Source organism: Myotis lucifugus, unplaced genomic scaffold (assembly GCF_000147115.1).
Source record: "Myotis lucifugus unplaced genomic scaffold, Myoluc2.0 scaffold_20, whole genome shotgun sequence".
NCBI lineage: Eukaryota > Metazoa > Chordata > Mammalia > Chiroptera > Vespertilionidae > Myotis > Myotis lucifugus.
In genome coordinates, this window is record NW_005871068.1 from 923,309 (window position 1) to 947,695 (window position 24,387).

General features: G+C 39.5%; 1 protein-coding gene across 1 annotated transcript in view; it reads left to right on the forward strand.

The window, feature by feature from the left end:
- Positions 1 to 24,387, forward strand: part of PHEX (phosphate regulating endopeptidase homolog X-linked) — a 188,492-nt gene that overhangs the window by 114,230 nt on the left and 49,875 nt on the right. Inside the window, exons 13-14 of the mRNA XM_023751320.1 lie at positions 11,523 to 11,600; positions 20,993 to 21,096. Of these exons, the coding sequence (XP_023607088.1) occupies positions 11,523 to 11,600; positions 20,993 to 21,096 (182 nt within the window). The remainder of the gene's footprint in view (positions 1 to 11,522; positions 11,601 to 20,992; positions 21,097 to 24,387) is intronic.

Sequence of the window (24,387 nt, forward strand, 5' to 3'; positions counted from 1 at the left end):
AACTCCCAAGCAATTAAGATTTGTTGCATATACATGTAAGTTATAGCAAAGAGCAAAACAATAAAATGTAGCTAAGCCACAGATGCACCAACCCACATGTGCGTGCACACACAAACACACATACATACTCACACTTAATACTGTTCAATTTGGAAAGCATTGTTGAGCACTTACTGTATACTAGGCCCTGTGCCACTAATTGAGGAAGCTCACTGAACAATCTACCCTCATTGAATTATCTTTGTCAGCCCAGCAAACTATGGCTCTCAGACTATGTTTGGCATGCTGCCTGTATTTTTATCATCCAAAAGTTAAGAACAGATTTTACATTTTTAAATTGTTTTTTTTAAATATATTTTATTGATTTTTTACAGAGAGGAAGGGAGAGAGATAGAGAGTTAGAAACATCGATGAGAGAGAAACATCGACCAGCTGCCTCCTGCACATCTCCTACATGGGATGTGCCCGCAACCCAGGTACATGCCCTTGACCGGAATCGAACCTGGGACCCTTCAGTCCGCAGGCCGATGCTCTATCCACTGAGCCAAACCGGTTTCGGCAAATTGTTTAAAGAAATAAAAAGAAGAAGACTATATCATGATACATAAAAGTATATGAGAGTCAATATTTTGTGTCTATAAAATTTTTTAAATATTAAAAAAATTAAATACTTTTAATTTAAAATGTTTCAAATTGATTTGAGAGAGAGAGAGAGAGAGAGAAGAAACATTAATCATTTGCCACCCACACCCTGACTGGGGATCAAACCTGCAACCTGGGAATCTGCCCTGACCAGGAATCGAACTTGCCACTGTTTTGATGTACAGATGATGGGCCACACCAGGCTATTTTTCTTTTCTTTATTTATTATTGAATTTATTGGGGTGACATTTTTGCCGATCAACTTAATACTAACTGGCTTTGATTAATCGAATTATGTAGGTTTCAGATGTACAGTTCTACAGATTTCATCTGTATATTATATTGTGTGTTCACCACCCCAAGTCAAGTTTCCTCCCATCACCATTTATACCCCGCTTTAACTTCTCATACTTCTCCCTTCCCCTCTTTCCCTTTAGTAATCACCATACTATTCTCTGTGTTTGTAAGGTGGTTGTTTTTGTATGGTTTTTTTGCTTACACAATGGAATACTACTTGCTGTAAAAAAGAAGGACATCTTACCTTTTACAACCACATGGATAGACCTGAAGAACTTTATGCTAAGTGAAATAAGCCAGCCAGAGAAAGATAAGTACCATATGATCTCACTTATATGTGGAATCTAATGAACAAATTAAACTGACACACAAAATAGAAACAGACTCATAGATAGAGAACAGACTGACAGCTGTCAAAGGGTAGGGGCATTGCAGGGCTGGTTAAAAAAAGTGAAGGGACTAAACAAAAAATAATTTTTATTTTTCAGTTAGAGCTTACATATAGTATTACATCATTTAATTCCTTTGCATTTGCATTTAAAATAATTTTTGATAGATATGTCATTATTGCCATTTTATTTGTATTTTTATTAGTTTTTTTCTTCTTTTTAAAATTTTTTCCCTTTATTGAATAAGATATTACAAATGTGTCCTTATCCCCCCAATGTCCCCTCATCCCCCCAATCCTGCCCTCACCCTCACTCCCTGTTGTCCACATCCATCACTTATGCTCATATGCATGCATACAAGTCCTTTGGTTGATCTTCCCCCCTCACCCCCACCCTTTAGCATTTCATGTAATACTGTTTTGGTGTTGATGAACTCCTTTAGCTTTTCTTGTCTGGGAAGCTCTTTATCCGACCTTCAATTCTAAATGAGAGCTTTGCCAGGTAGAATGATCTTGGTTGTAGCTCCTTGCTCCAACTTCATCACTTTAAATGGTTTGTGCCAATCTCGTTTGGCCTGCAAAGTTTCTGTTGAGAAATCAGCTGGAAGTCTTATGGAAGCTCTTTTGTAAATAGCTAACTGTTCTTCTCTTGATGCTTTAAAGATTCTCTTTTTGTCTTTAACCTTTGGCATTTTAATTATACTGTGTCTTGGTATCTCTTTGGGTTCATCTTGTTTGGAACTCTCTGTGCTTCCTGGACTTGTCAGTCTTTTTCAAAACTTCACCAGGTTAAGGAAGTCTTCTGTTATTATTTTTTCAAATAGGTTTTTAATTTCTTGCTCTTTCTCCTCTCTTTCTGGCACCCCCATGATGCAAATGTTGGTATGCTTGAAATTGACCTAGAGGCTCCTTAAAGTAATCTCATTTTTAAAAATTCTTTTTTTTTCTTTTTGCTGTTCTGATTTTTTTCCTGCTTCCTTATCTTCCAAATCTCTGATTTGATCCTCTGCTGTATCTACTCTACTGTTGATTCTCTTTAAAGTATTCTTCATTTCAGTTATTGTATACTTCATTTCTAACTGGTTCTTTTTTTATGGTTTCTATCTTTGTTTTTATGTTTCCTATCTCTTTATTGAAGTTCTCACTAAGTTCATCTACTCTTACCCTAAGTTTATTGAGCATCCTTATAATCAGTGTTCTGAACTCTGCATCTGGTAGATTGCTTGTCTTCATTTTGTTTAGTTGTTTTTCTGGAGGATCCCACCCCATGGAGCAGGACTTGTTTCAGCAGGGCTCTGGATGAGTGCTGGACGAGTCTGCCTGTTGAGTGTGTCGCTTGTGGAGGTGGTTGGGTGGTGCTGTGGTGTGGTCTGAAGCTGTCCAGAAGCTGGCCACTGGGTGAACTTGTTTTGAGGCCTCCTGGGAAATGCATGCCAATGTCAGGCACCACCTGTGCCCTACCTGGAGCCACCTGGCATGAGCTACAGAGCCATGTTCAGATACCTGCTACTTGTGCTGGGTTTGTATGTGCCTGGGAGGGTCCAAGCTATGAACCAAGGCCAGCTGCTAGAGCCAGGCCAAGGTCCACTTAAGGAGAGGTTCAGGGCATGCCAAGGCCAGATGCTGCTTATTTGAGATGTTTTAGGAAAGTCCTTAGCATGAGCCAAGACAGACCATTTGTATGGAAAAACCACTGGAAATGGCTTGGGTGGGCCTGCAAGTTGCGGGGAGGGGGGGGGGTGGTATCTCAGGGAATCACCAGAGGAGTGAACAGTGCTAGCCAGATTGATGAAGATTGAGATATGGCGCCTACCTGTCAGCTTTTGGGGAGAATGGCTCATCAAAGGCACTGTGGCCTCTGCCAATACTTCTGTCTGGGAGAAAGCTGCCCCTCCAGCTCTTGCTCTGAAGCCAAACAATTCAATTCCTTTCCGTATATTCCTGGCATTTTTTGAACTGCTGTCCTAGTGCTGGAGCTTAGAGGGAGTGAGTCTAAGTAAGTACGTGCATAGGCTCTTTAAGAGGATTGCCTAGGGCTCCAGCTGCCCTCCATCTCACTCAGCCACAATCCCTGCTGGTTTTTATAGACAGAAACTATGGGGAGTTCTCTTCCTGGCACTGGAACCATAGGCTAGGGACCCTGGTGAGGGGCTGGGACCCCTCGCTCCTCAGGGAAGACCTCTATATATGGGGGTGGGGCCTGCTTTGCAGCCCCTCCTACCAGTCTTATTTAATTCCCTTGTTGTAGGACTTCCATTCAGCCTGCTATCTGGTGGTTATGAATGATGGTTGTTCTGTAGTTTAGTTGTAAGTTTGATGTGATTGTGGGAGGATACAAATTTACCTACTCCACCATCTTGACTGGAAGCCTATAAATTAAGTTTTATTGGGACATAGTTACAGCCATTTATGTCCGTGTCATCTACAGCTGCTTTCCCAGTTACAACAGCAGAGTTAAGAAGTTGTGATAGAGCTCAGCCAGTGTGGTTCAGTGGTTGAGCATTGACCTGTGAGCCAGGAGGTCACAGTTCGATTCCTGGTCAAGACACATGCCCAGGTTTTGTGCTCGGTCCTCAGTAGGGGGTATGTAGGAGGCAGCCGATCCATGGTTCTCTCTCATCTTTTATATTTCTGCTAGAGGCCCGGTGCACGAAATTCGTGCATGGGGGTGGGGTTCCCTCAGCCCAGCCTGCACCCACTCCAACTGGGGACCCCTCTCACAATCTGGGACCGCTGGCTCCTAACCACTTGCCTGCCTGCCTGATTGCCCCTAACCCCTCTGCTTGCCTGCCTCATTGCCCCTAACCTCTCTGCCTGCCTGCCTGATCACCCCTAACCTCTCTGCCTGCCTGCCTCATCACCCATAATTGCCTCTGCCTGCCTGATCACCCCCAACTGCCTCTGCCTGCCTGATCAAGCCCCCAACTGCTTTACCCTGCTGGCCTGATCTCACTCCCAACTGCCTCTGCCTGCCTGATCACCCCTAACTGCCTTCCCCTGCCAGCCTGATCTTGCTCCCAACTGCCCTCCTCTGCCAGTCAGTTTGGTTCTGATTGGTCAGTTTCTATGCCAGTCAGCATCAAAAGCTCTGCCTCCTAGGCAGCCATTGGCTCCTCACAGTTGACCCAGATTTGGTTCTGATTGGTCAGTTTCTATGCCAGTCAGCGTCAAAAGCTACACCTCCTAGGCAGCCATTGGCTCCTTACATTCACCCAGATTTGGTTCTGATTGGTCAGTTTCTATGCCAGCCAGTGTCTCTGGGCCTATAAACGGGGCCTGATCAGAAAGGCTGGGATGATCAGCAGCCCTGGTGGAGGCCTGGAGAGAAATGGAGGCCCGGCTGTTGGCCAGGCCAGGAGAGTAAGAGAGGCAAATTCTGATCAACGGCTGCCACAGAGGCTATGGATCAGACACTGCCTCTCTCTCTGCAGGCCTCTCTCTGGGCCTGATCTGCAGTGCCCTAGGCCCGTGGTCAGCAAACTGCGGCTCGCTAGCCACATGCAGCTCTTTGGCACCTTGAGTGTGACTCTTCCTAAGCCTTAGGAGTACCCTAATTAAGTTAATAACAATGTACCTTCCTATATAGTTTAAGTTTAAAAAATTTGGCTCTCAAAAGAAATTTCAATTGTTGTACTGTTGATATTTGGCTCTGTTGACTAATGAGTTTGCCAACCACTGCCCTAGGCAGTCAGTGCTGGGATGGCGTGCCCGCAGCGGCCCCAGTCAGTGCTGGGTCCACGGCAACCCAGCCCTGACTTCTGGTCTGGTTGAGCCTTCGGTCGTAATTGGTCATTACGACACTGGCTTTTTATTATATAGATCTCTCTTTCTCTCTCCCTTCCTCTCTCTGAAATCAATAAAAACATATTTTTAAAAAAGTTATGATAGAGATAATCTGGTATGCAAAAATGACATTATTTACTATCTGGCCCTTTACAGAAAAAGTTTGTTCACCCCTGATCTAGATAATTCAACTTCTTCTTTCCCAATTCCTTTATCATTCATATATCTCTTACAACTCTTCATTTCACTGTGTAGGTATTAGAAGTAAGCTTTCCACATTTTACAAATGAGGAAACTGAGGGCCAGAAAGGTTAAGGAAGTTAAGGTACTGCTGATGCTTTGTAGTTATGATAATGTCAGGTTGTCATAGAATGTTTTTCCTCAGTTCCTTTGTACAAATACAGGGAGGCCATGGATCATTTATATATTATGTTCTTTTAGCACTGAGGAGAGTCCTGAGCCCAGACTCTATTATCAGTATTTGTCAATTGATTGAAAAAGCTATGTTAAAAATATAGTTTTATATCTAAGTCAATTTCCTATTTTGTTGGCAATCTTAAGTATAATTTTTTTAAAAAAAATTTGGTATTACCAAGGATTTTAATGGAAACTTTAAAGAGAAATGAGGCATCATCCTTGTGAAACTGATCTCTCCTTTAATATAAGCAATCTTATCTTTTTAAGAGGATCTTCTCACTTTATCAGGGAGATTGAACATGGATGTTATCATTTTAATGAAACACGTTTCATATATTTTGGTTCTTGATGATTTATTATAATCATGGAGAAATGCTGAAATAAAGGAAGATATTTTTGGTATTCCAAATCTATTACCTTCCAATAATGTTAAGGAACTGTGTCCTTTGTAGTCTTATGAAATTAAATTAACCCCCCCCCCACACACACTATAAATAAATTACAAATATAGTTTTGGTTATCATCAAGACTAGATTTCAATGGATTTGAAACATTGCTTCATTTTAAAGAAAGTTCCCTTGGTTCTTACAAAGTCTCTCTTTCTCCCCATTTTTCTCCTATGGTAAGGTCAATTAACATGGAAATATGTCATGATGTGAGCAGCATTGAGTGATGTTCTTGGTCATATTTTAGACTATAACTTTTCATATTTTTTGATACAATTAGTGACATTGATCAGAATGGGGTTATCAACTAAATTAATAATTATATGAGTCAATATATATTGGGCATTGATCACTTGCTATGTGCCTGGCACTGTGTTACATGTGGGGAACACAATGGTGATTATGTGGAACAGGCCATTGGCTTAATTTGAGTGGTATGAGAAGGAAGGCTCTCTTAGTTATAAAAATCTCCCATATAATTAGATTTATCCCTTTGGTTAATGAACCATTCTTAAATACAGATATTTCTTCAGGGTTAATGATTCCTATTAGTCACTCACATTTTATTTTAAATTAGTTTGAGGACCCAATGACAGCTAATGGATAAGCTACTTTGCAGGAATAACATTTTTGATGGGTGAAGAGGGGAAGGGAGATGAATTTGGAGCAGAGTGTATTGCCAAGGAAAGGCCAGTTTGGGTATGATCGGAGAGCAAGTGTTATGACACCCAGGTTCTGCTAGGTGTTGGGAGGAATGGATGCAGGAAAGAGAAAGGACGGGAAGGCAAAATTAAGATGGCACATAGTAAAGGCAACCGTTGATCTTTTCTAGAATCATCTTTCATAGTGTTTCTTGTGTCCCTTTTCTGAGGTGTGTAAATAGGGTCACTCAAAAGAATCCTCAGAATTTTTTTGGGGTGTGAATAGCCTGGGTTATCTGGCGCATGCTTAGAGTCTGGCTTTGCTCCAGAAAATTTTCACCGTGCTCCAAGAACCTCGTGGGTATATTTGTCTCCCCATTGATCTCAGAGTTGCTTTAACAGCCTTTCTTTCTCACCATTTTGTGTGGCCCCCTGAAACTGGGCCTATGACCAAAGAGAGTGACATGTCCACAGGGGAGTTCAGGTATTCCATTAAGGGTGCGATGTGGTCTGAGCTCCTGTCTAAGACCCTCCAAACAGGCACCCAACAGTTATTCTAAATCCTTGGAAGAAGTCATGTTTCTACTTCCCTGTGTAGTATACAGTCAACATTTATTCATCATGTAGTCTGGACCAAGGCATAAAAAGTGCTTTACGTATGTCATCCTGAATCACTGCAGACAACCTTATGAAGTAGGTACTGGTTTTTCCCCTTCAAACTATATCTGATGAAAAGGAGGGTGTGTTAGGATTACATCCAACTACAGCTAATAGAAAACATGTCATACAGTGCCTTAAATAAGGGGTTTATTTTCCTCCTGTCCTGGAGGGGGGGGAAGGCATTTTGGGCCTGATATGGTGGGATTCAGATGCCATTAATGCTTCTTTCCAGCATCTTTAGCATGTAGATTGCTCTCTCATGTTTATTGCCTGGTATAACTGCTCTACCCTTGGAATTGCATCAGCATTACAGAGAGGAAGAAGAGGAAAGGCTAAAACAGTGGTTCTCACTTGGGTGTGATTTTGTCCCTAAGAGATATTTGGCAACACCTGGAGACAGTTTTGGTTGTCACAACCTTGTGTGTGTGTGTGTGTGTGTGTGTGTGTATTGCTACTAGCATCTAGTGTGTAGAAGCCAAAGATGCTGCTAATCTACAGTGCACAGGACAGTGCTCACAACAAGAATTATCTGGCCTGAAATGTCAGTAGTGATAAGGCAGAGAAACTGGCATAAAGGCAGAAAGCATATGCCAGGCGAGTCTATCCTCTTTGAAAATGGATTCGTGAAAGTGGACCAAAGACTTTGTTGTATGTAATTGGCCAGAATCTCATCCCACAGCCAACTTTAGCTGCAAAGGAAGCTGGGCAATGCATCTATTTTTTGTTGGGTCCATTATCACCCCAAGCAGGATTTGGGTCTGATAGTAAGAGAAGGAAAGGAGAATGGAGATTGGGTAGACAATAGGCGGTTGTCATGAGCATACTCTTTCCAGAGGTTTGTGTGAATAAGGGATGTGGATACATGCACTGGTTAAGGAAAACTGGAATTTTTTATCAACCATGGTTGGCTAGGAAATATTTTTTGCAGGACATAATATACAGTCTACTATCTATTAATGCCACTGTTCTCTCAGTATTTGTGGTGGGACTTGCCTTTGCTTCTTGTCCATGTAGCCACTGAGACAATTGATTTCAGGCCTGCCTCACTAATACTTTTTTACCCTTCAACAAGTCAGTAAACTGTTGATGCTTCATTTCTTTTATTCCGAAAAAAAAGGTGATGTGATCACTATTTGCCTTAAAGTGTATATCAGTTAGAGTTTATTCAGGAATAGAGATGCCCTTCTAAGTATATGAGGCAGGAAGATATGTAATATGGGGAATTGCAGGCTTATGCAACCATTGAGAAGGCTGGGGAGTGAAGAGCAGAGTCTGCCAATGATGTCTGCTGCACTAACACAAAAGGGGTCTTCTCAGGAGAATGCCTGGAAGCTTCTGACAAAGTGTTGTATTTGCTGTCTGCAGATGTCTTTGTACCCGTCCCTGGCTACCAGCAGTGACTGCTAGTGCTTCTAATTGGCAGAGTCTAACCTGGAACCATGCCCATGGAATTCTGGGAGATGTAGTTCTGAAGCTTCTCAGGGAAGAATGGAGAATGGGGTGGGGTGGGATGATGTGGAATTGACAGCAGATTGGCAGAAGGAGCATTTAAGTTTGAATAAAGACATTTATTTGGCACATCTTGGGAAGAAGAGAACTCTGTTCAGATTTTGGCAATGTTGCTGCTAGTATTATTACCTTATTCAACCTCTGTGTCCTTGGAAGATGAATAGGAATTGTTTCTCTGCTCTGGCTCTGTTCAAGTTATGGTGTTGCTAAATAAATAAATAGATAAATAAAAAAATTCAATGACCTGCATAGCTGGTGCAGAAGATAATATATTCTGTGTAGCTTCATAATGCAGTAGGGGGGGGGGGTCTCAGAGCGTGAGGTTTATAAAACAATGCATAATTCACCAGTATGCCGTGGAAAGACCAGTGTTCAGAAAACAGTTGTGGATGACTCAGCTTGTACATGTCTTTATTTTGGGGGAAACTGTCTGGAGCTCTTTATTTGCTGTAGGTATGTATGCGGCTTGTGGTGAGCTGATAAAATACAATGAGGTATTAAATACAATGAGGAAAATAATAAAAGCATCTTGGAACATGGTAACCTATAGACAGATGCCATATTGTTTGGTGTTGAGGAGAGAGTTGTAATCTCTACTTATCTGGTATCTGGGTCACATCAGGCTTTCAGTGTAACTCATTGGGCTTTGAAGGCAGAATTTGACCTATGCTATATTTGCGTCTCTGGAACAGCAAACCCCATTATAACTGTGTCCTACGGCACTTGTAAAATCCTTTCTGAGTCTTGAGTTTCAGGTGTCTGCTGATATTTAACATTTGAATTATCTCAAAGAAGATAAGGAAAATGTACTATCTTAATTCTATTTATATTTTGAGTGAGGAAAATTGAAAGGGAATGAAGGAAAAAACTCGTTACCAAGAGCAGTATGTAAAGGTCACTGATTTAGCTTTGCTGGAAAAATACTCAGTGTTTTTGGGGTTGCCTGGAGTCTTATCTTGGCAAAGCTGGAGGCAAAGCTGGTGATGAGGATTTGTGTGCAAGTGATTTTTGATTTATTCAGCAAGTGCTCTCAAGAGAAACCAGCAAGGGAATGGGTGAAGCCAGACAGGGAAGGGTGAGAGATGGGCAAGGGTGCAATTTCCGGGGAAATCTCAGACAGCCTGATCCTTGGGGGAACTCTGGAGCACCAGTTATACCTTGAAGTTTGTCCTGAACTGCAGCAATGGAGCTGCTGGGCATTCATGCTCCTACACAGCCACTAGCTGAGGGCTGCTGGTGTGGGGTTGTGTTTGGAGACAGATTAACTCCCAGGGACCTTCGAAGAGTCTCAGGTGCTGGCCATTAGAAAGGAGAAAGAGCCCAGCTGCCGTGGCTCAGTGGTTGAGTGTCCAGGAGGTCGTGGTTCTATTCCCAGTCAGGGCATATGCCCTGGTTGCGGGCTTGATGCCCAGTGTGGGGCATGCAGGAAGCAGCTGATCAATGATTCTCTCTCATCATTGGTGCTTCTATCTCTCTCTCCCTCTCCCTTTCTGAAATCAATAAAAAATATATTTTAAAAAAAGAAAGGAAAAAGAATATAGATGCTGGGGAGGGGATGTACAGAAGTGTTTAAAGGGATCCCAGTAGATTGGGGAACGCCCTAATAATGTACTTACTCTTTGAGTAAACTGCTCTTTTGTTTTCATGAAACCCAGAATCTGAGGAGAGGAGAGAGAAAAATTTTCACTTGCAAATGCAAGGGTTGGAAAACCTTTTCTATAAAGGGCCAGGTAGTAATATTTGAGGCTTTGTGGGCCACAGAGTTTCTGTTCCAACTAGTCAACAGTCAACAACATCATTATGGGTGCAAAAGCAGCCATAGATTACATGTAAATGAGTGGGCATGGCAGTGTCACAATAAAACTTTATATAAAAGCAGATGTGAGGGAGGGAGGGAAGAATAGATCTGGCCTAGGAGCCATAGTTTGCCTGTTCCTCCTGTAGAGGTTCCTTGTATGTGCCTAAGGTGATTGCTTTATCCATTCTGTATATGCTGCAAAACACAGGGAATAATTAGGATGGCTGTCAAAAGGATGGTTATAATGCATCTTAAATTAGGCTGGACCCCCTACCTCCAGTCTTTCACCATTCACAATTTTGCATGGATAATCTTGCTGAAGTGTGGCTCTCATTTTACTCCTGCTAAAAAATTTAGTTCTCTGTTATCTGTAAAATAAAATCTAGCCTCTTTAGCATGGCATTCGAGAATCCCTGTGATCTAGCTCAAGCCAGTTTTTCTGTACTGTTCTCTGCTTCCCGCCCATGTGCTTCCTGGTCCAAGTATAGCAACTACTCACCCTCTCTCCCACATGCCCTTTGTTTCCATCTCCCTGACTTTGCCCCTGCTGCTTCCTCTCCTGGAGTGCCCTTCTGCTCGGCTCTGCAATTTGAAATCCCAACCATTCTATTAAGAGTCAGTTTGGCCCCTGCTCCATTAAGCATTCTCCTCATGTGGAAATAGTCTCTGCTCTGGACTTTGATAACAATAGTGTCTCTTTTTATTAAAATCTTTATTTTATTTATGTTATACATATAGTTATTTGCTATATTCACTATAGTTTTTTTTTTTTAGTATTTTAGGGCAGTGACTAACAATTTTTTTGCCCTTCACAGTGGGTTGCATATAGTAGACATTCAGTAAATGTAGTTTTCAGGTGAAGGTCGCATTCCTACATCCTGTGATTATTAATGGTGTAAGTGCTGAAACGCTGACATAAATTTTCTTTTTCCTTTCTGTAGGCAAGAGCTGTTTTGTCCAAAGTTGGCTATCCTGAGTTTATAATGAATGATACTTATGTTAATGAAGACCTCAAAGCAGTAAGTGCTAAATTTACTGTATTTTTTTTCCTGGCAAGTTTTACTGGCCTCATGCCTTTCAACTAACCCAAGTCCAAGCAATTAAACCTGGCGGTGCCAGAAAGCACCAACTTCTTATTCATTCCTTGGCTAGATATGAGCCTTAATATTCAGGCATATCACAAGATTTAGAACAGATTAAAAATAACGGAAGTGTCAGAAAGAATGTATAGCTGAGCAGGTACCATAAAGCAAAAACACTTGGATTTGGCCTAATTTAATCATAAAGGAAAGAATGAAACAAATTGAGTATTTTGCAATTAGTGGTCATGTTCTTATGGTGAATGTATATTTGTTGTTAAACAATCTTTATGTGCTTCATTCATATTAAATGACTAGTAATAAATCTGCCAGCTAAGCTTTAACTTCATTAAACTTTGTGAGTGTTTTTGCAAATTAAGTGCGTATACATATGACTGTAATTCATTGTGACTTGGACTGTATATTTGCAGTAATTTAGTGATGTAGGAATACTAATAATTCTTTTTTATTCCAGTATTTTGGGACATGTATTTTCCAATAGATGTATTCACTACAGGTATTTCTACTCACAACCACTGTTATTTCCTTTTCTTTAAATACTTCTGCTAAAGAATTGTGATTCCTTACAAAACCCCTGTCTGTACCATTCACTGGATTTTCTTATAAAAGTACTTTTTTAAGAATTCCTTAAATAACTGGTTCTGAGGTATAGCTCTTTCCTGAAATTGAGGTTTGACAAGTTGTATATCTGAAAGCAATTCCAGCTTTGTAGATGAATGTCAGAATTTTGCAAGATTATTCAAAAGTGAGAGAAGGCTTTAATTAGAAAGTTTTTCCATTGGGCTCTAAGATATGCCCTTCCAAGTATTGATCTAGTTGTCATGGAGGAAGATAATTATACTTCACAGTATCACAAAGTTCAGACAACCCATATTATTCTACATTGTTTAGATGCTGAAAAAGCTCACAGTTATTATGATAATTAAAAATACTAATGCACTTGACACATTCGTGTACGTTATCTTTTAAGCATCACAGCGATCCCCTGAAGTACATGGTGCTTAGCCCCGTTTCGCAGAAAAGGAAGTAGAGACTCAAAGAAGTTAAATGATTTCCTCAGTCCACACAGAGTATCAGAACCGGGACTGAAATCTGGGCCTAGGAAGCTCTGCCTGTAATCTGAAAAGGGGTTCTGCCAGGGTCCTTGTCAGGGAGCCGTGCTGGAGGGATAGAGGGGTAGGTTTGAAGAATTGGTGGGAGCTGCTTGTCTAGAGTTGGTTGGAAGGGAGGAGAGAAGAGGGGAGGTCATATTGTCCAGTGGTTAACAGCACAGGCTTTAGAGTGGTTCTGCCTCTTCCACTTACTAGTTTGGTTTTGTATGGCTTGCATAACTTCATTTAGCTTCCTTTTGGTTATATGGATACTGGAGATAATAATAACCAAGTCTTAGTATTGCTGGGATGATTAAGGGAGATTATATGAATGTAAAAGCACCTACCATAATGACTGGCACATATGTAGGCTCCCTATAAATGGTAGCTGCTACTTTGTGGATTAGTATGAGAACTGTTGCTGCTAAGAAGAACATCACCAGGGCACCAAGTATCTTTGCAGGAGAACCTGTAAATTACATGTGATCGGCAAATATTCTGAGTCAAGGATACAGATAAGGTTTGAGAGGCAATTTGGTGTAGCGGTCTACCGTTTAGTAGCTATGTGAACTAGGATCTCTGTGGTTACGTTTCCTCATGTCAAAATGGAGATAACAATAATCCTTCCCTTATAAAGCTGCTGTGGGGATCAGATAAGTTAACATATTTAAAGTATTTAGAACTGATCCTGGGGCACAATAAGCACAGTATAAGAGTTAGTTATGACATCTTCAGTTTGCACTTATGATACTAAATTATTTTTGTTTGGAAAAGTCATTGTGAATTAACTCATCTATTATCCAGGTATCTCAAAATGATTGAAAAGGCTGTATAAAGGGGACAGTCTCAAGCTTTATTCAAATAAGACAGTATTTAGGGCTCACTCACACTATTTAGTTGATCATGTTTTGTTGGCAGTGTGCAGCTGTTTAAAGTCAGTGCCCCACACTTATGGACTCACTGAATGTGGTACCTTTTGTAGAAAGAAACCAGATGCAGTGTTGGGCATTTCCCCTCATTTCTCCAAGGTCTGAATGGAAGCCATTAGATATCAAGATTTGTAAGCACTTTTGTGAAGAAATGGTTTTTGTGTAACTCACTGTCAAAGCAGACACAGTTGCCCGGCTGGCATGGCTCGGTGGTTGAGCGTCAACCTATGAAGCAGGAGGTCACGGTTTGATGCCCGGGTTCTGGGCTCGGTCCCCAGTGCGGGGTGTGCAGGAGGCAGCTGATCAATGATTCCCTCTCATCATTGATGTTTCTATCTCTTTCTCCCTCTCCCTTCTTCTATGAAATCAATACAAATTTTTTTAAAAAAAGCAGACACAATTACACTCAAGAGTTTCTAACACTTTAAAAAACAGACAGTGAAAAAAAATCCAAATACATGAAAATAAAATACATTTGTGTTTGGAAACTGATAGAGAAAATGAATAAAATGCAACTTGAAAATAGGTAAAGGATGCTCGCTTGATGTGATAGCAATAGTGTAACTGATGTTAATAGCAAAAGGACTAAAGTACTGCAGGTACACAATGGGACTGTATTTTCAGTTTGGAGAAATATGTAGATAAGGACTACTATAGGGCCTATAAGAAATGTCTGGTTATACAAGCTCTGAGCATGAGAGAGGCTTTCACAAATGAAAAACAGCTTAGTTTATTTGACACAAGTGAAGATATGGTTTACCAGGTACAAACGCAAAAGGAAAGAGGATAGACATTAGGTAATGGATTAGATGAAGGTCAAGGAGAAAGGCTGAAAACTGAAATTGGACCTGTGTTGAGAAAAGAGCAAATGGGAAAGAACTTAGAGGCAAATGTAAAGAATTAGAGAAAATTTGCCCCCCCCCCTTTGAGGAAGAGAAGATAAATTGATACTCCCAATTTTTTTTCTGAATAATAATCTTTTTGTAGTCTTTGAAAAGAGCAAGAATAAAGGAAATGTCCTTTATGTGAACCCCCAGTAGCATACAGGAAAGCCTACTAATTAGCCAAAAAGGGTAGGTGTCAGTACATTTCAAATTAGCCTTACTAACTGGTCCTTTATTGCTCCTTGGTGGATATAGACTCAAGACTGGTATGATATCAACCTTGGAAAGATTACTGTATCATTAAGAAAAGCCCAGACCACACTAGGTATTTCAAAGAGAGGAGATTTAATACAGGAGATAGTTGGGAAGGCAGAAATCAGGAAGGTGAGGTAGAACAGAGATAATAACTTCAGGAAGCTACTACCATCCCTGTATCTAGGGGCACAAAAGGAAAGAAGTGATGGTACCATCATTTAGGAGACCAGAGGAGGAACTGCCATTTTAGCTGGGGCTGTGAGGAGGAGATGAAGATTCTTCTGCAGTCGATGTCAGAAAAAGAAAAAGGAGAGAAAGAATGAAAGAGATCAAACACAGAATTCTTTCCCCTCGTGCCACCTGCTGATTTCCCCCAGTCCCTCCTATTGGCAGGGGGCTAACTGGCAATGGAGCCTGGGGAACATAGTTTTCAGATGCCCAGCCCCAGCATTATAGAACAGAGTAAAAGGGTGGGCATGTATCTGAGAGACAATAAGTAAGTAATCGACACCATTAGGCACTTTACTCATTCTTGTGAAAGCCAGCAGAGAATTGTAGTAGGGACTAAAGTCAGAATCACAGCTGACATCCGTTTACTTAGGAGAATTGGACATGGGTAACTTACAAAAAATACATTTTTCAACTGATTTTTAGAGAGAGAGGAAGGGAGAGAGAGAGAAACACAGATGTGAGAGCAAAACATTGATCAGCTACCTCCTACATGCCCCCTTACCAGGGATCAAGCCCTCAACCTGGGCATGTGCCCTGAACGGGAATTGAACCAGTAACCTTTTGGTGTACTGTACAGGATAATGCCAACCAACTGAGCCACACCAGCCAGGGCTGGATATGGGTAAATTTTCAGAAAAGATCATTGTTTCTGGTGAATGATACATCTACACTAATAAAAGAGAAACATGCAAATTGGTATTACTTCGCTATGCCCACCAGCCAATCAGGATGAGCATACAAATTAACCCAACAAAGATGGCGGTTAATTTGCATATGCAGGTGTGGAGTGAAGACTGAAGACACTGAAGACTGAAGACGACTGAAGACTGAAGAGGCTTGCCTTCTCTGCTGTGGTAGGAGCAGAGAAGCCTCCAGGCTTGGCTTCTCTGCTGTGGCTGGAGTGAAGGCCTGGGTCCCAGGTGCCGGAGGAAAACTGTTGCCAGCAGCCAGGGGAAGGAAGGCCTATTGCATGAATCTCTTCGTACAACGGGCCTCTAGTATATACATAAACATAAATATACATATAGAGATGTATAGGTATTGTTATGTGAACCCACATAATATTCTCTAGAGTGGGTCTTGGTCTGCTCTGGCCAGTGGAGCATATATATATATATATATATATATATATATATATATATATATATATATATATATATATATTGGTGTGTGTGTGTGTGTGTGTGTGAATAATAATGTATAACTATTTATATGTGTTGTGTGTTTTATGTGTGTATAAATGATAGTGCTACTGCCACTATGCAAGAGTGAGGTAATATTTAGGTGGAATGCTCCAGAAAAACAGGTTGTTAAAACATTGAAATACCTCTGTACTATTTAGTAGAAGACCAAAATAAAACATTGCCCTCAGCCCTCCCAAGTGATCTCTGGCCACCATGGCCCTGGAGAGCCAAGAGTGGGCATTGGAAGGGGATATCCACCAACCTTCCAGCCAGCCCTCTGTAACTCCCACGCCCTGGCTTTCATCTAGAGTGCTCCACTGGCCAGAGCAGATCAAGACTCCCCTTTACCCCTGGTGGTGGCAACAGGGCATCTGGTGCCATCTAGTTCCTGTTTGATGTGCTACCTACTGCTACCTCACTTTTATGTGGCTGCTTGTGGGAACTGCATCTTCTGAAGTGTACTGTATATGTAGGTTGTTAAACATTTTGAATGTAGGTGTGTACACACATGCACACACACTCACACTACTTATGGACAAAGCCATCTAAACAAAACAATCTTGCATATTACTTTCCTATTTAAATAAGGTAAAACATAAATAAAAAATCTGGATGCATTAAGTATTCAAAAGTTCTTTGTGTGCCTAACATAAAATCTTTCTTATACATATTTGGATATATCTCTGAGTCTCTTTAAATGGATTTAACATAAACAGAAAGTATTCTAGAATCTGTACTTCCTATTGACTTATGTAGTGTTTAATCAACATGTGCTTAGTGATTCTGCAAAGAAGCTGAACACACGTGCTCTGCCCTTATTACATGTTCTTTGCCTTTGGTGGTGGGGGGGAATAGCTTTATTCTTCTGTTTAGTCTGTGGCATTTGGTGAGAAATTCAGATTCTCCTAAATTTTATGATCTAGATAGCTATTCTTAGGAAAGGACAGAAGAGCCCCAATTAATTTTGCAAAGATCGCTCAATTGAAAAGTCAGGCGATGGAATTGATTAAAAGTCGCCAAAACCGGTTTGGCTCAGTGGATAGAGCGTCGGCCTGCGGACTGAAGGGTCCCGGGTTCGATTCCGGTCAAGGGCATGTACCTGGGTTGCGGGCACATCCCCAGTAGGAGATGTGCAGGAGGCAGCTGGTCGATGTTTCTCTCTCATCGATGTTTCTAACTCTCTATCTCTCTCCCTTCCTCTCTGTAAAAAATCAATAAAAAATATATATATATATAAAAAAGTCATTACCAACTTGACCTAGATTTTCACCAGTAACTAGAAGGACAAGAGGCTGTTCAGCCAACTAGTGTCCCTTGCAGAGTTTAAACAATTTTTGAAGATTACAAGTGGTTTTAAAATATTCATGTGCATTCATTTTTTGTTGCTATCTCTACAAGTGGAACTTTCCCAATGGTTGCTTAGTTGCATAGTTGTTTCTTACTCAAGGGCCTGTTAAAATATTTGAAATTATCAAAGTATTCTCACATGGTGGAAATTTGGGAAATAGAGAAAAGGCATGTGATAGTGCCTGTGATATTGGTGCTCGAACATACTAATACGTAATTCCATTTTAGTGTCTTCTTTCTTTCTATTTTTATAGCTGTAATTGACGTTTATATATAATTTTGTATACTCACCTTTATTATTTTGTCCTTGTCTTCTGTAGCCTTCATTACTATTATTTTAACAGCTGTATATGTTAAGTAAACTAAACTGTACCATGATTTATTTAGTCACTGTGTCTCTTACCGTAATTCTTACCTTTTCCTCCTTCTTCCCTGTACTCCTTCTGTTAAATCGCTGTTTTTTTTAGTAAGACTAATGAAAATAACATTGAAGTAGGAACCTAATGATTTGGACCGTATGGCTTTGCCAAGTTGCATAGTTTCTCTAACTGTGTCCCATCTATCACAAGGTAATGACTGCGGCTGACCTCTTCCTACCCCCAACACTTAACCTGTCTCACAGGAAAAAGTAAAATTTGTCTCTTATCACCTGTAACTTCCATTAAATAAATGGAATAGATAAACTAAACCAGGCTAAGAAACAGCAAATACTATGCATTTCATAAAACAGATTTTAAATTGTTCTTCTAAACATAGATGATAAGCTGTTGACAAATTGTAATTACTTACTTCTGAGTTTTGGTCCTCATGGTTATTTTCATGGATGTGGTAGGACCTTATTTACTTAAAAGTATTTTTAGCCATGGGACTCTTCTTTAGGAAACATTTGGTTGGTTTTTCTTTTGATATCTGTAGAACAACCCGTACGTCAAGTTTTTTTTCTCAGATGAACAGGATAATCTCACAAATAGCAAACTCTTCTAAAAGTAACAACTGACTCCACTGATATTACCAAAAATGCTAACATTTTTTAAAAAAATATGTTTTTATTGATTTTTTTTTAGAGAGAGAGGAAGGTGGGGGGGGGGAAAGAGAGAGAAACATCAATGTGAGAGAGAAACATCAATCAGTTGCCTCCCATATGCACCCACAACCTGGACATGTGCCCTGACCAGGAATTGAACCAGTGACCCTTTGGTGTACAGGATGTAGCTCCAACCAACTGACCCACCCAGCCAGGGCAAAAAGTTAATATTTTTGACGGAAATTCCTTTGGGAGAATTTCCTGGAAATTGTTCTGAATCCAAGAATGTATCTGAATTTTCTGTTACAGTCATATTCTGAGAGTTCTGGCAGAACTATCTTGGGAACAAAACGGAAAAAAGCTAAGGGTTGAATAGTGGACACAATTTTTAAACTGGGAATGCATTAGGATTATTAGATGAGGTTGCTTCCTAAAACAAGGCACTTACTCTGTTTCTTCTGAGGCTGAGTACAAATATCTACCTTAAAATACAATTGATTATAAGATTTCCTTTTAATATGAAGAATCGCAAACATTGGGAAAGTATGTGAAATCATATTTTGAACAAATAGCTTTAACAAACATTAAACATATTGCCATATTTTTATACATGCACACACATATTTTAAATGAATAAAACAGATATATTGGAAATTGTTTGTGCACTTGTCATTCCCCTGCCTTCTTCTTCCCTAGGTATAAACACTATTTTGAATTCAGTGTTTATCATTCCCATGCATTTCTTTATGCTTTTGCTAAAGATAGGTTCATATCTATAAGCAACATGCATTATTGTTTTATATATTATAAAATTTTAAATTCTTTCATACATATAACTTGTCTTACTCAGCACTGCTTTTCAGATGATTTCATATTCATGCATACAGACCATTTGCTTAAACTGCCGTATTGTTTTCCATTATGTGATTATACCACAATTTATTTATTTATCAGCTACCCCCATAAGATGATTGATGGAGGGACAATTTAAAGTCATTTCTTTATAACTGGTTGGTCAAGTAGAAAACCAAGGATGCCAGAATTTGGTATTTTCATTCCTGCCTTTTCTACCTGTGCTTTTAGTTATTTTACTCCTTTCTTTCTATTTTGGCCTGGCCCCCTGGAAAGATTAAGCTGAATCACTAACAAAAGTTACTCTATAGACATAATGGGTACCCACTATATGTCAGGGAAGAGATAAACCTAAGCCAGACATTGGCAACAAATAGGCTGCTGTCAAGTCTATAATCATCAAGTTGTAAATATACATTCATATCTGTACTGTAATCCCCATGGGTTTTCTGTACATTCACTTGCTGCACTTTAATTTTTACCTATAAAAGAGTTTCATGGTTTAAATTGATAAAATATTACAACTAATAAGAATTTTATTACTCTTGGTTATTTGCTTATTACAATGTATATTTTTCTTGTTTTATTTGATACAATATTATATTTTAAAACCAAAGCATTAGAGATCATTAAAACCATAGCTTTTACTTTTACACAGATATTATTTACAATGTTTTAGCTAAATACTGCTAATTTTATGTAGAGAGTGCCTATGGAATTGAAACTGCCATTTTCCTTCCAAAAAAGAAAAGGGAACTCAAGAATCAATTATGTCTGTTTCCCTATTTTATTAGACAACATTGTTGTGAGCCAACAACTTTTTGTTTTTCTATGCAAGCTGTAATCTATGACTTGCCTCTGTAATTGCATTAATTTTTGGTGACCAGTACATTTTTGGGTGTTAATAGATAAATTCTATTAATAATTAAATTGTCCTTGTGACTCAATTGTGCCTGTGGTGGAAAATAAGTCTCTGAATAGCTCTCATTTTTTTTCTTCATGAGCAAATGTCGAATACAGTAAATTAGATTGAACATTTGACTAAAATAATCATCTATAAGCTAAATGAGGTTTCAGTTGACAAAACTGAATGTTATTAGAAGAACCTATGTGACAAATAAATAAGGTACACATTTTAGAAAAGTTCAAAGAATCATGTGGGCCAAGAAATTTCAAACCTATGATAATATGTCCTGTAAGGGTTAAAATAGATTTTTCAATTATAAAGCAAAGGAAACACATTGTGAATTATTGCGACTTGCCTTGTTCTTTTTTTTTTCCTTCTGTGATCCAGAAATGACCATATTGATTTTTGTGCTTTTTATTTTAAAAGAAAATCACTGAGATGAAATTTTCATGGCTTTGTGAATACTTTGTTAACTGATGATGGCTGAGAGGCGGTGAAGGGTGCAGCTTCTCTGTTGATCACTCATTTGTGCACTGAAGTCTTTTTTTTTCAGAGCCATCTCTTATCTGCACTTAGAACAATGATCCTTATGGTTTGTTTTATTCAGATCAAGTTTTCAGAATCTGACTACTTTGGCAACGTCCTGCAAACTCGCAAGTATTTAGCACAGTCTGATTTCTTCTGGCTGAGAAAAGCTGTTCCAAAAACAGAGTGAGTAAAAAAAAAAGTGAAATAGATAAATAATGTTGGTGGGAAAAGGAGTCTCTTTGGACCAGACTTTGTAATTCCCCTCAAGTCAGAGTAACTGGCTTGCCAGTTATCTTGCTTTGGCAAAATCTGTGCAATGTTTTGGCAACTCTTATTTCTGCTATTATATGAATCACTTGTTCAGTTTAATTATGGCTCCTTCACTCCTAGCATCAACACATATCAAAAGAAGGCTTATTAGGGTTTATCAGGATGCCAGCATTTAAAGCATTTCTAGATCTTGTTATATATATAACATATATATATATATATATATATATATATATATATATATGATAAATTTCTCTATAATGTCACATTCAGGTAGAAACTTTTAAAGATCTCAAAGAACAAATATTAAAAACATAAAGTATGATTACAAATGTAGAAGTAATTGTATAATTAGTAAGTAACTAGAGGATATTTGATGAGATAATGAGTGCCACAGAACTGATAGCTCTATTATTTCCTTCCAATAGTAGTTATGATTTATCCCCCTTCTTTCCAGCTGCCTATAGGTACTGTCCCTGAAGATAAAGTTTCCTTAGGAACTTTTGGGCTAGGGCTAGCCTTGATATTTCCCCCCTAACAAAATGTGTGTGATGATGATGATGATGACAGCAGGTAACAATTGTGTGCTTATAGTATGCCAGGAAGTGCTGCACATGTTTTAGTTCATTTTATCCTCTTGTCAATTCTGTGAGGTCTAGGTACTACTTATCCCCATTTTACAAATGAATAAGAGGCTTACAATTGAGACATTCTTCTGCTCAGGTTTAGATGACTTTTTGTTCATTCTTGCTAGCACTTGTGACTCTGATCTGCTAAGGTCCACTTCTCCAATGTGTTTATCTCTCTGTTCTCCAGATTGGATTATTTCTATTGCTCTAGCTTCAAATTCACTGATTCTTTCTTGCATATTCTCAGATTTGCTGTTGACTCATCTAACACATTTTTCATTTTGATTATTGGACTTTTCTTTCCATATGGATGCCTTTTATAGTTTGTTTCTCTGTTGTGATTCTTTATTTATTGAATCATTATCATCATATTTTCCATTAATTCTTTGAATATAGCTTATTTTATTTCTTTGAATTAATTTATAATGGCTTCTTTCAAGTTTTTGTCTGCTAAACCCAACAACTGGGCTCATTTAGAGTCAGTTTTTATTGATTTCTTTTTATTTGACTATATTGTTTCTTTGCATAGCATATTTTTGTCATGTTGAAAAATGACATTTTTTTTAAAATCTTCATTGTTGAAAGTGTGAAAATGACATTTAATATATTCTAGCAAACGTGGATTCTGATTTTTCTGAGGCTTTTTAAAAAGTAATGTTCCTGGATTTACACTACAGAATCTGTGTCCTCTATAGTATGCAGCTGTGGATGTCTCTGCTTATTTTTTAAATTCTTTTTATTTTTATTTATTAGCCCAGTGGTTCTCAACCTTCCTAATGCCGCGACCCTTTAATACCTCATGTTGTGGTGACCCCCAACCATAAAATTATTTTCGTTGCTACTTCATAACTGTAATTTTGCTACTGTTATGAATCATAATGTAAATATCTGATATGCAGGATGTATTTTCATTGTTACAAATTGAACATAATTAAAGCATAATGATTAATCACAAAACAATATGTAATTATATATGTGCTTTCCGATGGTCTTAGGTGACCCCTGTGAAAGGGTTGTTCGACCCCCAAAGGGGTCACGACCCACAGGTTGGCGACCCACAGGTTGAGAACCGCTGTATTAGCCTCACTTCCTAGAGTTTGTCCCTGTATCTGCGTAGTTTAGTGCTCAGGGGATCAGGACTGAGCTTTACTCAAACACTTCTAGCCTGTAGGGCTTTTACCCTCTGCCAGTTGGTCTGTGGTAGGAGTTGGGAGTGCATTCAAAGTTACAACCTGCCTTAGATTTTACTTCCCACTGGACACTCTCTGCTGTCCCCTCTATATGTTCCTGGTTTCCCAGTCAGCCAGGGATGTGTGGCGAGCTTATCTCACCCTTCTACGACTCTTAGTTCCAGGATCTTACTTTTAAATTTCTGGTTGGTCCATTGCTCTCCCCGATGGGAATTATAATTTCAGGCTAGCAAAGCTATGGGTTGTCTTCGTTTATTTTTTAACAAGTTCAACAGTTTGAGCTGACAAAGCTGCAAGTTTTCACCTCCAGTCCTAATTGAGTCCACGCCCCTGTGGCAAAAAGCTGCTGATTGTCCAGCCAGCCCTATCCTGAGAAAAGTAAGTTCTCATGGACTGAGCTGGGAGGGATGGGAGCAGTCCCCGGCTAGGCTATAGACTTCTGTTCTACTTACTTCCAGCTCTAGCAGTTTTTCGTAAATTAAACCTTTTTTTCAATTTGCTGTTTGCCTTTGATCAATTCCCAGAGCCCTAAAATGGTTGTTTGTTAACAACTTTGTCCAAGTGATTTTTGTGGAAAGGATTTGTTGACCTTCTCATACATCATAGCTGGAAGCCTGGCTTCCATGCCCACCTTTTTTGAATGGCCCACTTTTTAAACCTGTCTTATATTCTGGCCTCCAGATTTTTGGCTGGCTCTTTTTATGCTCTCTGGGTCTCTTGTTATTCTTCCTTCCAACTCCCTGCTCTATTCTGGCCTCTAGGCACTCTACGTTCCATACCATCCCTTGCCCTTAAACTGGAATTACCGCCTTTCCCTCTTAGCCATGATTTCCATCTAGCCATTCCTGCCTTTTGCCATTCAAACCTTCCTATAACACGCACCCACACAGTTAGTGAAAACTTTGACTTCAGGAGTAGGCCTAAAGCTGAATCACTCCCCTACCCATCCCTGACGCCAATCAAAAGCACAAAGGAAGAGAGCAGAAGGCTTTAGAACTTCTTTGGAAATGACAGATAACTGGTTTAAAGCCATCTGCTCCACTGCCCTTGGTTCTCTCCTCTCATCATAGTATCGTTTAGTCTATCCTACTTCATTCCCAACCTAAATAATTCAATAGTAATTTCACCTTTAGGGTTCTAAAACTAGCTTCTCAAATCCAATGACTTCAGCAAATGGTTTCGAATATCCCAATGAGCATCTGCATATAGTATGGTAGTCACAGATCTGTGAATATCATCCTGCCCTTTCAGATCTACTTCAGATCAATCCAAACTCTTTTTTTTCCAACTTGTGGAAAATGCAAGGCTCTTACCAGTATTTCTTTGAAACTTCTGGGTCTTCTCAGAGACTCCTCTGTATTGGAGATGCTGCCAAGTTAATTGTT